The sequence below is a fragment of the Cinclus cinclus genome, chromosome 18 (assembly GCF_963662255.1).
Source record: "Cinclus cinclus chromosome 18, bCinCin1.1, whole genome shotgun sequence".
NCBI classification, from domain to species: domain Eukaryota; kingdom Metazoa; phylum Chordata; class Aves; order Passeriformes; family Cinclidae; genus Cinclus; species Cinclus cinclus.
The window spans coordinates 9,564,508-9,580,072 of NC_085063.1; the positions used below are offsets into that span (position 1 = coordinate 9,564,508).

General features: G+C 51.4%; 1 protein-coding gene across 7 annotated transcripts in view; it reads left to right on the plus strand.

Moving 5' to 3' along the window:
* The first annotated feature begins 731 nt into the window (after window positions 1-731).
* Window positions 732-15,565, plus strand: part of KCNQ2 (potassium voltage-gated channel subfamily Q member 2) — a 61,838-nt gene continuing 47,004 nt past the window's right edge. For all 7 annotated transcript variants that reach the window (XM_062505362.1, XM_062505364.1, XM_062505363.1 and 4 more), the window contains exon 1: window positions 732-1,027. In XM_062505362.1, the coding sequence (XP_062361346.1) occupies window positions 732-1,027 (296 nt within the window). The remainder of the gene's footprint in view (window positions 1,028-15,565) is intronic.

The window sequence follows — 15,565 nt, forward strand, 5'->3', positions numbered from 1 at the left end:
ACGGTGCAGTTTCAGCATGAATGCTGAATTTGGGCTTCCAAGAGGATAGGTTGGCGTTTGGGAAGCACGGAGAAAGGGAATGACTTTGCACACTGGGATTTGCGGAGAGGTTGAGCGGGTCTGCTGCTGAGTGGGCTCACAGAGATGGGGCACGGATCGGGTCCCTCCTGTGACACTGTGGCAGTGTCTGCAGCCGCTGCCAGGACCACGGGGATGTGCATCCACCGCGGGGTTTTGTCCAGCCCTTCCCGGGGGGTGCAGAGGAGCTCCCTCCGTGGTGTTTTTGGCAGGGGTGCCAGAGCCTGATTTGGGGAGCAGACACTGCGTCGGGGGCAGGGGGTAGATGCTGTACCTTGATCTGAAAGTGGGATGTCAGACCCTGCTTTAGGGGGGACCTAGAATCCCAGACACTGCTTTTCTTGGGGGGGGGGGGGGGGGGGGGGCGCGGTCGGAGCAGCCGTTTTAAATTTTGGTGGTGGGGGGTGGGGGGGGGGCGGGGGAGGAACTGCAAACCCGAATTTTTGGGAGCGGGGGGAGTGCGAGAGGCTGCAGCCGGAGGGGGATGCCAAGGGTTAAGGGGGCGGGCGGGCGGCGGGGCGGCGCTGGCGGAGCCGATTGCAGCGGCTCCTGCGGCTTCGGCTGCGCCGGGCTCGGAGCAGCGGCGGGGAGCGCGGGCGGAGCCCCCGCCGGAGCCCCCGCCGCCCCCGGCCCCGCCGCCCCCCGCCGCCACCATGGTGCAGAAATCCCGCAACGGAGGCGTCTACCCGGGGCCCGCCGCGGAGAAGAAGCTCAAGGTGGGCTTCGTGGGGCTGGACCCGGGCGCCCCGGACTCCAGCCGGGACGGAGCGCTCCTCATCGCCGGTTCCGAGAGCTCCAAGCGGGGCAGCATCCTCAGCAAGCCCCGCTCCGGGGTTTCGGGCAGCGGGAAGCCCCCCAAAAGGAATGCTTTTTACCGCAAGCTGCAGAATTTCCTCTACAATGTGCTGGAGAGACCGCGGGGATGGGCTTTCATTTACCACGCATACGTGTGAGTAAAAGGGTGGGGGGCTAACCTGATGGCAGAAACCCCCCTCCCCCCCCGGTTCGAGGTGCCCTCCTCCACCCCCTCAGCCCCCCAAATGCGCCGGGGAGGAAGGATGCTCCAGCTGCAGAGCGGGTGCGGGGAAGGGATGCCGGGTGCCGGGGCTGGTTGGGGAGCCCCGGGGGATGGTGCGGGGGGCGGAGGCTGAGCCGCTCCCCCCCATCCTCTCTGAGACCAGCCGGGCCGCCCGGCCGGGCCGCCGCTGCATCCCGCATCCCGCATCCCGCATCCCGCATCCCGCATCCCGCATCCCGCATCTCTCGCCCCAGCCCAGGCGGTGCCCGGGGACGGGGCGGTGATGGCCATCCGGAGAAGGGGGCGGGGGGGAAGGAGCTGCCCCTGCAGAGCTGGGGGGTGGCTCCCAGGAGGGGTGCGATGCACCGAGCCCCTGTCTCCCCCTGCCCGCTCCTGCTTGCGGGGGAAGGGGCTGCTCGTGCGGTCGGTGCAGGGGGCTGGAGCAGCGGGAGTGATGGGTAGCGACGGTTCCTCCGTCTTGCTTGAAATCACCATAGCAATGCTGTGAGCAGAGGAACAAAAAAGCTCTGCTCAGGCACCGTCTCTCCTCTCTCCCACCCCCCAGCATCCTTCCCTCCCCGGCCCCATCTTTGCCTGCTGGGTGGCTGCAATCGGTTTGGGGCCGGGGTTGGTTCTGAGGCTCTGCTCAGGGCTCTGGAGGTATTTCTTGTCCCCCGTGGGAAGCGTCTGAATGGGAGATGTGTCTAGAAAGAAATGCTAATCAGTGTCTGGGGCTCCCTGCCTGTACAGCCGAGCGGTAAACAAAGGAGCATCCCTGTGTGCACATCTCGCCCTGGTACCCGGGTTTTGGGCAGAAATGGCCCAGCTGACCCGCGTTTGGCAGAAGGATTCCCTGACTCTCTGAAGCATTGCTGCATAGGAGCGCAGATGACTTCCCGTTGTTCCCAGGATTGCAAAGGGAGGGTCAAGATAAATCTCGGTGTTACTGCAACTCCCTTCCCTCTGGGACTTTCCACAGTCCCACCGGGATTTTCCGCAGGCCTAGGCTAAGGCTGAGGTGCTTCTACCCTCGGTGCCAATGTTTTTTTTGTTTTGTTTTGTTTTTGTGTTTTTCCGCATGGCCAGGGCCTCTGTCAGCCACGGCAAAAGGATTTTTGGGGCCTTTTCTGGTTTTTTTCCCCCCCTTTCCATCCTTTTGCTGTTATGCTGCTGTAAGATAAGGAGTTGGGATGTGCTTTCTGCTCCTCAGCCATTTTGAACCTTGAGGCCTTCCTTGGAGGTGCTGGTGGGACCAGTTGGAGAGGGGAGATCCCGGCTGGGTGGAAGGGCCAGATTTGCTGAGCACTGCAGCGAGTTGGGGTCCTTGGGGAAGCTCATTTCCCCAGGGAAATGGGAGAGGAGAGGAGAGAGCATCTCTGGAGCTCAGCTGCAGCTACCATGAGGAGTGTGAAGTCCAGCACTGGGCATCCTGAGCACCTTTCATGCTCCCAAACATCCTCTGAACTTGTGGGTAGTTTGTGTCACAAAATCTTCCGGAACTGTGTGGAGGGTCCAAGTGTTCACATTGTGAGCTGTGTGTGCACTGAGGGTGGGGATGTGGTGTGCAGTGTGCTGTTAAATACAGGTGGGGCTCCAGCTGGGGGACACTGGGGTGACAGTGGCAGAGATGGAAGGGGCTGAAAGCCAAATGACAAACAGCAGGGGTAGCTTGTTTGTGAGGGCTTTACAAACACCTTTGTCTTCTTCAGCTACTCTGTCTTAACTTCTGAAATGTTTGGGTCTCTGTGGTGGCATTTGCTTGGGAACCCAGGAGTGCTCCCAGGATAGGAGCAGGGTCACCCCAAACTGCTCTGTTCCCAGTGCCAGGCTGTTCCCAGTGCCCCTTGGCTCTCACCACATAGCTGCATCCCCCCCAGCCCAAGTACCTGCCTTTATTCTGGGCTTCTGACTCCACTTGTGTCTGCTGTGGCACCATAGGGAGCCATGCAAAACCAGCCTCTGCCCCCATCCCTCATGCACCTGCTGGGAAATGCAGGCTGAATTCAGGGCTGAAGTGGTAATTGCACCAATGGCTGTGAAGAGTTGGTGATATAATGATTTTTTTTACATTGTATAGGGAGGTTCTATGGACTCCAGTTTTCTGTACTATACACACGATAGGTTTAGCCTTGGCAGATTGCCCTTACAGTGTTTGAAGAGCTGAAGGATGTGGGAAACTTCACACCAAGTTACCAGGATAAGCTCATGCATCAGTTATCCCCCCTTGCTGCCCGGGTGAGCCTGGCATGGCCTGTGCCAGGTCTGTGAGCACTGGAATGGGTTTTGTAACTGGAAGTCAGTAATGCAGACAGACAGACCAGATAAAAAGCTTATTCAAAGGTGTGGGAGGATGACAAGACTGCCTCAAGGTCACAAAGTTTGTAGAGAAGAGCTGAAGCCATTCCCAAGTCCTGAAGGACAGTGCAGTGCCCACCTGTGCTGTTGGGGTCCCTCTGTCTCCTTGTGCCCCAAACGTCATTTTTGCCAAAGCCTGGAGTATAAAAGCACATTTAACCCTCATCCTGCAGGAGTGGGAGTCCTGAAGCAGACTGTGGATGAGGGTGCCCTGTCCTGCCACTGTCGTGGATTCAGTCAGCCCTCTCTACTGCCAGCACCCCTATTTCCCTGCTCCTGCTGCTCACAGGGACTTTGTTGCATGAAGATTTATTTCCAGTGTGAGTGAGTTTGTGATGCTGCAAGGCTGGGTTTTATCTCTTGGAGATGCTCACAGACCCAGCTGCCTTTCCAGACATGGAGATACTCCAGGGCTGCTCAGGCAGCTCCCTGCACCCAAAGCCAGGACAAAAACTCTTGGGTCTCTCCCAGCATGGAGATGCTTTAATAAGTATGAGAGGTGCCTCTGGGTAAGTACCTCTGCTAAATTCCTGCCTGCAGAGGCCCAGGCTGGATCTGCACGGGGCCACCGATGTTCTGCCTTGAAATGCCTGTGCAGGTTGCATTTATTTCCAGTGCTGCATCCTAGATCAAATCCATCTGATTTCATTCCCCACCTCTTCCTGCTGTCGATCATTCCCTTTCGCACCATCTCATGCATAAGAAATCAGGGAAATTTAAACCAGGGAATCTCTCACTCCCCCACCCCCAGTCTCATCTCAGATGTTGCCTCTCTAAAAGCGCTGTTACCTCTGTGAGCAAAACGCACGGTTTTATATTTCTGTGTTATGATTCATTTTTGTACTTAATAGCTCTTCCTACACTGACACAACTGGGTGACCTGCTCTTGGGAGCTGTGTGTATGATATATATGATATATATTTTGCACAACCCCATGGACAGCTGAACCTAGTGGGCCCCATTTTTGAGTGTAGCTAGATGTGGTCTCTGGCTCCCAGAAGTCTGAGCCTCCTTTATCTCTCACCTTCACCCAATATTTCTCTAAACATCTTTCTTTTCTATTTCCCCTCACCTGTTTTTTTTTTGGTTTTTTTTATTTACAGATCCTTGTCAATGCAGCAAATGGCTTTATTCTGTTCAAGGCTGAGCTGAAACTTGAAAAGTTGAGCTGTGTCTAAATAGCAGGCCAGGCTTTTTGAGGGGTACAGCAGCACTTAGATCTCAATTTAGTTCTCTGTACAGGGGGGCACTTGGCATCCAAAATGTTTCCATTTTATTACTCTGAATGATTTTTTTCACCTTCTAGTCCTCTTGGTTTGGTTTCTGTAACCTGTCCTGTGTTCAGGAAGACCTGTAATACTTGAAAGTGATTTTTTGTCCCTACCTGCCATCTTCTTTCAGGAGGGATCACTGTGTTCTGTACCAGCCAAAGCAAGGTGCTCACTCGGGGCATCCCATGGTCTGAGGTGTCTGGAGACACATTTGCTGATCCCAGCATGAGCTGCTCAGGTTTGGTCCCTGAGCTGAAGAAGGGGCTGCGTTTGGAACAGTGGCAAGAAAACAGCCTGGATTTTAAACACTTTTAAAGGCGTTTTTAAAGCTATGTGCTCAGGAACCAACATAATTCTTGCATTTCCTACATAGAGTTTACAACCCTAATGCATCTCTTTAACTGTGTTAAAAATAGTTTGGGTGCATTTTTCATCTGCATACTGTGCACCATACATTTAGTTAATTAAGCAAGTGCATGGACTTAAATTATAATAAAGAGGAACATTTCCTCCCTGTCTAATTCTATTGAAATTCCGTGTACCATCCCTATTCCATTTGTTCTTCCCTTTCCACCCCGACAAACCACCTCTCTCTGCAGTGTCCTGCCTGCCCTGCCTGCATCCCAGCATGGCCATGGCTGGCACAGGGGGAGTACAGAGAGTGGATGAGGTTCCTCCTTAGAGTTCCAGGGTTTCTCTTTGCAGAATTGGCCTCTTCTGTGACTCCTTTCCCTTCTCAGAACCGATTGAAAGCATTGGTATTTCATATAGATAATCTCTTACACCAGAATTTGGGGTGAATGTTGTCTGACACTCTGGACTGCCCATCTCCAAACCTTGAGGGATGGCAAGCCCTCACCCTCAGACAGGGTTGTTGTGGGCAGGTACGATGGCACCAAACTCAGCCCATCCACCAGTGATGTCCAGGGACCTCTCCTGGATTCTCCTTCCCACCTCCAGGTTGAGTGGGATGAAGGGGCCAGGACGGATCTCCCACGGGTGTTGAGCTTAATGGACCTGCTGGGCTCTGACCTCCAGTGCTTCTGCCCTGAGCTGTGGGGTCGTGTCCACCCCAGGGACCAGGGGCCCTTCCTGGTGGGATGCCTCACGAGCTCCTCTCCAGCTGCTTAGTCAGAGCTTGGTGGGAGCAACCTGATTTCAGTGCTTTAATGTGTCACGTTCCAGCCGTCACATTCACCCCACACTGACATTAAGGAAATGAAAAACAAGCTGATCCCCTGGGTGGCCTCCTTTTTGTGCTGCAACACACCTCAACCAGATGAGTCTTGATATGGTTCGATGTATATATATATATAAAAAAGGAATAACCCAAAATGCAATCCCCAAATCCTGCACTAAAGGGAAGATGGACATAGCTCAAAGAGATGTAGTTTAAAAAATCAGGTTTCTTGATATTGTTTTTTGCTTTGCAGTAGAAGGAAGGGATGACAGGGTAAGACAGTCTCCAGGGTGAGCAGGGCACAGGGTTTGCCTGCCAGGCATCAGTGTTGCTCACAAGAATAAAAAGCAGGTAAATTTAGTGTTTGGTTTCTGGGAGTTAAGTAGCAAACACTTAGCCCTGCATAACCCTTTTTAAGGTAACTCAAATGCTCACTGGTTTCTTAGTTCCTGAGGAACAGATTGTTCTTTAAATTGTGGTGACAGGGAGATGTGCCAGTCCCTTTTCCTGCCATGTGATCTCCTGTGGAACAGATATGGTAGAGCTGAGAAAGGTGGAGAGTGGTTCCTACAAAGGATTAATGGTCTGATGTCCCTGTACATCAAAGAGAGGAGTCTCCAGCACTGAGATACACATTTCTTTAGAATAATGCAATGATTTTTAGCCCCTGATGGTCCAAAAGGAACCACATTGCAAAAACAGATTGTTGTGGTGGTCTGGTCTGGACTGAGTTTCATGATTGTATTTGGAATGCATTTAGAGTGTATTTAGATGTACTTGAGTAGTGAACACATGATGGCAAATGCAGGTAGTGCAGAAGGACAGTGGGTGCAGGGTCCTTCACCACCATATATTTAAATGGCTCCTAATCAGGTTGCAAGACAAAAAAGACTTGGGCTATTCTGACAGCCCCCTGTGACGAAAGATGATTCCGCCAGGACTGCAAGAGTAGATATTTCAATGTAAATTTTGTTTTCCAGTAAGAGCCATCCGTGTGACAAGCAAGTTGTGTGAACTTGCTCATCTCCCTGAAGCTGTGGTGAGCTCGGCTCCCCACGTGGCTCTCGTAACCTTGTCCTGGGTAAGCTGCAAATGCAGCCTCCTGTGACACCGACAGCAGAGGTGTCTTGGGGGCGTCCTGTGCATTTATTGTGAAGCACTGAAATAATTGCTTGTAGTGTTTGATGGGGAGTATCTCGCACAAGGCACTGGCTGGGATGGTGAGAGCTGCTTCGTTACAGCCTCGGGGCTTCTTGGCTCCTCAGCTGCCAATAAATGAGGGAAAGCAGAGAGTTCCTGCAGAACTCTCTGGTCTTTCTTTGGCATCACTCCAGCCTTTTAATGTGCTTTTTAGATGTGTGGAAAAGTTTTGGTGTTGGTAAGCATCCATCCAAGTGATCTTTTTGAGTGGATTGGATGTCAAAGAGCTGCCTTTTCCAAGAGAGGAAGCAAGAAGACCTCTGGAATCTTCTCACCTCTCACTCCTGCTGCTGTAGGGAGGTGATTTAAAGCTACATCAGAGTCACTGGGGTTGCTGGGTGCAAGCCCTTGTGACTGAGCAGCCACTTGATTTGTCTTAGGACTTATGATGTTTAAGGTGTTCCAGATGTGTAAGGTGCAGTGAGTTTTCATTGTGAATTTGGTGATGCTCAGATACGTGCTGGATTCCTTGTGGAAGTCCCACAGAAGCCTCAGTGCTGGCTGAGGTGGGCAGGTTTGCCTTCTGAAGGTGCCAATTTTTCTCTTTTGATGGCAGAGGGAGCCTAACTTCCCTTTCACACCTTAGTGAGACTGGGTGGGACCAGTCCAGGTAAGGAGGAGAAAGGACAGAGCCTGGCATGATTTCAAACTGGCATGAAAATCAAACTGATTTTCAACAGGAGTGAGTGGAGGCATCTCCCACCTCCTGCCACAGCCTGTGGGAACTGGGGTGTTCGAATCCAGAACTGCACTGTGGATACCCCAGCTGGTAAGGTGGAGAGATGAGGCTGATCCACATTGAAATGGGATGACCTGGATCTGAGATCCACCTTTGGGAAGTGGTTTTGAGAGAGGAATCTTTGTATCAAACCCTGATAAACTCTTGTGATCTGCAGCACAGGACTGGAAAGTATCAGAAGTGACCAAGCCTGGTTGATGCTGGTTGTAGCTCCTAAGCAGCTGCAGTTGTGTTTCAGAGTGAAGTGCCCAGTTGCCATCTTCATTCAGAGATTCTCCTTTTTTTACTGCCTCCCCTGGGAGGGTGGGACAGGGAGAAGAAACAAAGAGGACGGGTAAAGGCAGAGGGAGTGACTGGGTTAGGAGGCAACTGCTCTCCATCTGAACTTCGGGCAATCTGTTGTGGCTGGTGCTTGGTCTCTTCAGGACAGATTTTGCCTTCCGGAGGGTCTTTCCCAGGCATTCACAAATTCCTCATTTGTAAACAAACCCTGATCTGCCTGGCAGTCCTGCTCTCTCGTTTAGAGCTCTGCCAGCCCTGGGGAGGTGACAGTGTGGGAGCAAATTAGGGCTGGGGTGGCAGCAGAACTGCTGTCACGGACTGCAAGGGATGAGCACAGCAGGGCAGGCACTCCTGACACGGCTTCCCCAGCGAGCCTGTCACTCTCCATGAAGTTATCATGATGCCCAGGAAAAAAACAAGCTATCAGAAATCCTGACTCAAGGGTGACTTGTGCACACCTCGTGTGTCTCCTGTGTGAGGGCACTAGGCTGTGTCTGGGTGCCTGCTGTGTCTGTTTCTTGCAGATTTGGCTTGGTGTGGTAGGAAAAACTAATATGAGGTGCAAAGGAAAAAGAAAAAAAATCAGTTCAAAGAATAGTTAAAATGAATAGAAAGGGGGGAAATATTATTCTGTTAATACTACAGCAGTGTGCAAGCAGCCCTAATGTGAGTAGAAGTCTACAAGTTTCTGTTCTGCCCTTCAAGTCAAAAAGAGCCAGTCCCAGCTGGAAGACTTGGTGTATTGAGCTTTCAAGACACAGAAGAGTCATAAAACTGTTGTTGGAGCACTGCTGGTAAATGTTCTTTTTCTTCCACTTTTCTTTTTAACAGCATTTCCTGTCGCCTGATTCAATTTTGGATTGGTGGTTTGGTTTCTGTCTGTGCTCCTTGGGTTTGCAAAGGAAGGTGGGGTTGGTCAAGGTTTGGCCAAGCTGTGGTCTGAAAACCTCAGCAGGGCTAACATTGGGCTGGGAGGATGAAGGTGCCATCTTCCCAATGCCATGGATCACCCACAGAGGGACAGTTTGCTGTTCATTACAGATGCAGCAGCAGAGGGCTGTGAATGGGTCTTATTGACTTTCTCCTGTTGGGGTGTTGTATGTGGCAGTGAAATGACAGCTCTGGGAGACGTTCTCCTGCATGTTTATGGGTTTGTGCTCAGCTCAGAGTCTCAAAGTGGCCATTAATTGGGTTTATGCTTGCTGGGACGTTTTGTTACCCGATGTGAAGAATGTAATAAGGGGTGTAAGAGCACTCCATCTTTCACTCAGGAGGAGAGCAAAATAGGTGAGTATGAATATCTGCATATGATAGCTGGACAAACAGGGAGTGTGGCTCTGTTTCCTCCTGCCACTTCAAGCCATATGGTGGCTAAGCCTGAGTGCTTCCAGGAGGGGCAGCCAGAAACAAAACCTCTCCCCAATAACAAGGACTACTCAATGCTCTTGAGGCAGGTAGGCTGCAGGAATGGCTTAGGCTGGTGTGACCATTGCATCAATGTTGGACTTTGTTATTTTTCAGTGGTTACTCACCCTTTCTCTTCCTTTATGCCTGGCAAGGCTGGAAATGCCAAGTCTTCCCAGTTGACCTCTTGCTAGGCCTTCCTCCAAGCTTTCTGGGATTTATTAGCAATGATTTGTGCTTTAAGGACTAGTGAGATTCCTGAGTCATCCCCTTAGGCAGGGAGCTATTTATTTCAGTGTGTGTGTTACAGTCCCTGGGAGTGGGTGTCTCTCTTCCGCTTTTGGATCCTGCCCTGACACTATATAAAGACTCCAGGCTTGAATGAGCAACCAAACCAACCCTCAAACTGGCTCCATCCTTTGGAAGATCCGTGCTGCTGATCCCATCTCTCCTGGCTGCAGGAGCAAGGCTGTTTGGAGCATGGGTAGGAGCTTGCATGGGACGTTTGTCCATCTTGGGGTGTGGAGCTGCTGGGACAGCTCGTGGGGACCTGAGTGCACTGTGTGTCCTTGTCCAGAAGCAGCTCTTGCTCTTCAGTGGCTCACAGCTGAGGGGGAGGTGGGATTTGTACCCTCTTTTTCCCCCAGAGGTTGCTCTGCTGATCCTGTTGGGTTTTGATTAGTGGGGTTTTCATTATTTAGAAGGGATGAGGTATTGAGTGGTTGTAAGTCTCCATTGGTATCAGAGCAGGGACTGGGGGTGCCATGGGTGAACATGGGTAGGCTCCTCTGAGACACTGCCAGTGCAGGAATTTTGTTGTGTCCTTTTCCCCTGGACGGGCTTTTCTGGACACATCCCATGCCTGCAGAAAGCTGGAATGAATTTGCCTGCAATGAATTTGGGGGCAAGGAGTAGCACCTCTCAGGGAGCTGCACAGAAGCCAGTGCTAATGGCAGTGTTCATCCAAAAGCTGACTTCACACCCAATTAAGCATCACCCTGAGCCAGAGGGACAAGTCCTCATGTCGTTATGTCTTGAACTCAATTGCTGGCACTTCATGAGGGTTGTGTCTCCGTAGCCTGAGGCAACGGAGCATTTAATCCGTATCAGCACTAAAGAAACTTGGTTAATGTGATGTCTGGTTTGGTTCTTGTGGGTAGGGGATGCACATCTCTGTCATGGTCTTTTTCCTAGGTATGGCTATTCCTGTAAAGAAGGGAAAAGACTTAGAGAGAAATTCCTGAGTTGTCTGCAATTTACCAGAATTTTGCATTGAATTTTTCTTCTTCTCCATATTTTCTTCTTTTAACACCTAGATGTTTTTATACTATTCTTAATTAGCAGCTTCTTGCTTATTGAGCCAGCTAATGAGGGATAGGAAGAATTTCTACACTGACCTTTTATAGCAGATGATGTTTTTCTTTTCTGGAACAGAAAACAGATATAATTTGAAACCTTCTTTGAGCTGCCCCTTCAGACACAGGGTCTGCACCCTCCCCCTCCCAGTGCAGATGCAGGTGCTGGGAGCACCTCAAGTCATATGAAATGACACAGAGAGAGCTGCTGGGGCTTGGTATGAGGATCAGTAGATTAATGGGATAAATGGAATCATAGAATTGCATTAGAAGGGATCTTAAAGCTCATCTTGTTCCAACCCCCTGCCATGGTCAGGGACACTTTTTGCTGTCCTGGGTGGCTCCAAGCCCCACTGTCCAACCTGGCCATGGACACTTCCAGGGATGGGGCAGCCACAGCTTCTCTGGGCACTCTGTGCCAGGGCCTCTCCACCCTCACAGGGAAGAATTTCTTCCTTATATCTAACATAATCATGTCCTCTGTCAGTTTAGATAACACCATGTAGCTAAGAAACTTGGTTTTAAATTGGCAATGATTTTAAACAATCTTAGTATGGGGAGAATTATTTAGGGTTGTAAGTGTAGGAGAAGGTAATGGAAGTGTCTCAATAAGACAAATGAATAGGACTCTAAAGTTGCTTCTATCCTACTACTTTTACCAGGAGCTGGGGATGTAAACATCTACAAGTAGGTGCGGCATATCCCAACCTCGAGTCTCCACCCAAGGTTTGGAATAGCCAAACCTAGGAGAACTACTAATAATTCAGGGCTTGATCTTGCCTGCACTTAGCCCATCCATTTGCAAGAACTTGGGCACCTGGGTAGCACCTTCTATCAAACCTGCCATTTTTGTTTCCCCTCTTTGCACACAGACTTCTGTGTGTGTGTTTGGCAGAGAGCACCTGCCCAAACCCCAGCCTGCTGTACATATACGGGCTGAGCCTCCAAGAGTTCAGTCCTCTCTGGCCTTGCTCTTCCCCCTTGTGAGCTGATGGCTATTGAAAATCACAGAGAAATTCATGAAGGTAATGAATTACCTCCCCATCTGTTTCTGGGGAAGCCCATCTACCCTGCAGCTGCATCCCCATGGGATATGTTGGGAAGAGTGGCTGGAGCCAAGCCTGACCCTGTGATGCACTCCCTGCTGCCTGCAGTGGCCTGGTGGGATGTGCATCCCATCTGGGAAACGCAAGGGCTGGTAGAGCCCAGGGCAGCAGCACAGGCCTGATGGGCTTGCTCACTTATTTTCCATTTGCTAAGAGACAGCAGAAATTAAATGAAGATTAATTAAACTTTTTTTTCCCCCCTCCTTCCTGCTTCCTCTTGCTCTTTGCTGTTTCTAGGGAAGACTGAAGATATGTGCTGGAGAGGAAGCTCAGCTCTGAGCATCCTTTCACAAGTGCAGCATATGGCTCCCATGGGACTGCAAGGAAAGGCCCTCTAATTATGGGGAAAATACTGCGAGGCCGGGTTACAGAACCAGGATGAAGCTGCTCCTGCTTGGGTTTAGCAGCAGGTTGAGGATGCTGCAACTCCAAATACTACCTGGCTATTATCCATTCATTGCTTTGTGTCACTGTCGGTGTCCTGAGCGCGCGGCACGGAGCACACACGCGGCTCTGCGCCAAGCAGGAGGTAGAAGGAGTGTGTGGGATCATAAAAGGGCCACTGGATATTTACAGTGCCCGCTGACATAATTCCCAGACAGCCCGAGCACATCTCGGAGCCGGCTGATGAGTCGCCAGGGAGATGTGGCTCCATGGCACCGAGTGAAGGTGACTCCTGCCCGGCTCTGGCAGGAGCAGGGTGCCCTGATGGGGATTCGTGCTGCTCGCGGGATCCAGAGCCAAACCAGCAAAAGGGATTTAAGATTGTTGCAAATGCCTTGAGCTGGGGTGGACCAGGCTGTGGTGCTGGGCATGGCCTGGGGTCGTGTGCTGGAGGACGTTGCTCCTGTGAGGCTTTGTGCTGTCGTTTAAGATGCTGTGTTGGCTCTGCTCCAAGCGAGCTTTGCGGTGGTTTTGTGCCAGGCGTTGTGCTACTCCAGAAAGATTTGTTGCTTGCTGAGGCTGTGGACATGTCTTGAGGTAGACCTGGACTTAGACCCTGTGTGCTGGGGGGAACCATCACCACATTTTCCAATTGGAAGCTGAGGTACGGAGGAATTCAGTGACCCAGGATGTTTGCAGCATAAAAATTCAGCATCCCTGCTCCCCAGGCTGTAACTCTAGCCTCTCCCTCCTCCAGCTGCAATAACCATTTCCCATACAGAGTAGGAGCCTTCAGGATATATCCTTGTCCCATCACGCCTTCCTAGGTTTTGAATTATTAAATATTGTGTCTGAACTCCATTATAAGTGTTTTTAAGGCATAGTTACTAATCAGAATAGAAAATGCTCTGGTTTTGGCTTCATCTGCTTGTGGGATTTACAATAAATGAGAACAATTTAAAAAAAAAGGGGGCTGGAAGTGTTCAAGGCCAAGTTGGACACACCATGGAGGAACAAGATCTAGTGGAAGGTGTCCCTGCCCACAGCAGGAGGGTTGGAACGAGGTGATCTTTAAGGTCCCTTCCAACCCAAACCATTCTGTGATTCTATTAAAAAATAAAAAATGAGAGGCTTCGGTGGCAGGTAAACACAGAGATGTAAGATCTTTACCAGAGGATGTCCAGTTTTGTTCCAGTGGGCACTGGTTTGTGTCTTAGGTTTAAAACAAAATCCCATGCAAATTCATTAGCGTTAATAGGCTGAGGAGTGTTTGTTGCTGCGACTTCCATGGTGCCAGGTGCTTGGAAGTGCTTGTGCTCTGGAAGTGCTCCTTCCCACACCCCCATCACCTCGTGCAGCTGACAGTGGCCCAGCACACCAGCCTGGCTGTGTTAGACTCAGGACTGTACCTCTGGCTTAGAGGGAGCAAGGAGAAGGTGCAGATGCAGAGCAGGAGAGCCAGGGCCAGCTGCAGATGCAGCCAGCTGCTGAGCTCAGTGCTGCTTTCCTGTGGCTCCTGGAGCCTGCAGTCCTGGCTGCGGATTGCCGTAATTCCCAAGGTCAGGTCTGTGCTCGCTGCCTGTGAGGAGTGGGTGGTACCTGCAGCCCTGCAGGAGATGGTTTGAGCAGCACAAACCCAACCGTGGTCCTGCTGTTGGTCATTCCCTTGCTGAAGCAGGGTCTTACCCCACAGCTGGGCACATCTCTGTGTGTCTGTACCAGGCACCTGCAGCATCCCCGAGTGGAGCTGCTGGATGTGACCCAGGCGGGAGAGTCCTTGTTTTTCCAGAGGAATGAACTCTGGAGCTGCCATGGGAGTAAGCTGGGAATTTGATGTGGGATCTCACTGCTGCCAGGCTGGCTCTGATTTCCTCTGGACCCCAGGGGAGAAGCAGCATCTCCTTCTCTTCCCAGGCTAAGCTGCAGCAGCTCTCCCAGGCAGCAGCACAGCGATGCTGCAGGGCTGGGGGAGCTGCTGGGGGACTTGGATCATGCCTGAGAAAAGGGGGTTAAAAGCAGGTTTTTGCAAGCCTTTGCCTGCCATTTTAAACGGGAAGGATGTTTCCCTGGAAACGAGATGGATGCTTCCCAGCAGAGCATATGGCTTCCATCGACTTTGATTTACCAGCGTGTTGAAATGGCAGCTAGATAATCTCTCTTCAGCTTTACTGTGTCCATGCCCTGTGTCCCTGTTCCTTAGGAGTTTTTAAAGGATCCAGCCCCTGCAGTGCTGCTCCTGCTCCTGTCCCAGGGCTGGATCTGGGGAGCTTTGCAAAGAGGGACCTGCACAGAAGACCTGAGCATCACCTGGAGCAAGGAGCTGGAGGGTGGGAAGAAAAACCTTCCCTGACTCTGCTGCCTTTCCCCAGCCAAGCAGCTCCTCCTCCTCAGAGATTATAATCCACAGCCCTCTCTTCCTATTCTCCTCCTTGCTTTAAATCATTTTTAGATGTTTTCCACCTTTCACCACACAATCATCTGCCTCCTGCAGCTTGCTATTTATTGTTGTATTTACTGGCACAGAGAAATAAGTAAAGGGAACAAACCTGTCATTTGCTGTGCGGGGGAACATGGGGGAGCTGCTTTTTGGGAGCTCGTGGCTTTCCCAGGCTGGCTGCTGTGTGCCAACCCCATGGAGCTCACGTGGCAACGGGGGGGAGGGGGTGGGAAGAGGTTCTTATCCTCACTGCTGCTCATCACTGGCAAACTTGATGAAAATCAGACAGCAGGTCCAAATTTTAGGTAGAGACAGGGAGGCAGCCAGGCAGGGCAATCGTGTGAGGCTGATCCATTGCCTTAGGAGTCAGGAGGTCCACAGAGGTTTGGTCACCACCTGGTTGGTGCTGTCTGGGCCTGATTCCCATCAGCCCATGTCTGGGTGGTTCATAGCAATGAGCAGCAGTGAGGGACAGGAGTCAGGTTTGGGAATTGCCTGGGTAATGTAGCCTTAACTGAAGAGGTTGTGCTGTCCTGTGAACTGCTGCATTGCAGGGACAGCTGGGGGGACGTGCATTCATTCCTCCCCTCTTCCACTGATGGAGGTTTTGGGGGACCTTTGAGTGAGGTAATGTCATCTTTTTTGCAAGTATTCAGGTGAGCACAAAAGCCATGACCTGAACGTGCTGGCTCTCACCCCCAGCCCTGCTTGCAGCAGGCCCCCAGAGCTGCCCAGTTCAAAGGAGGCTCCCTCCTT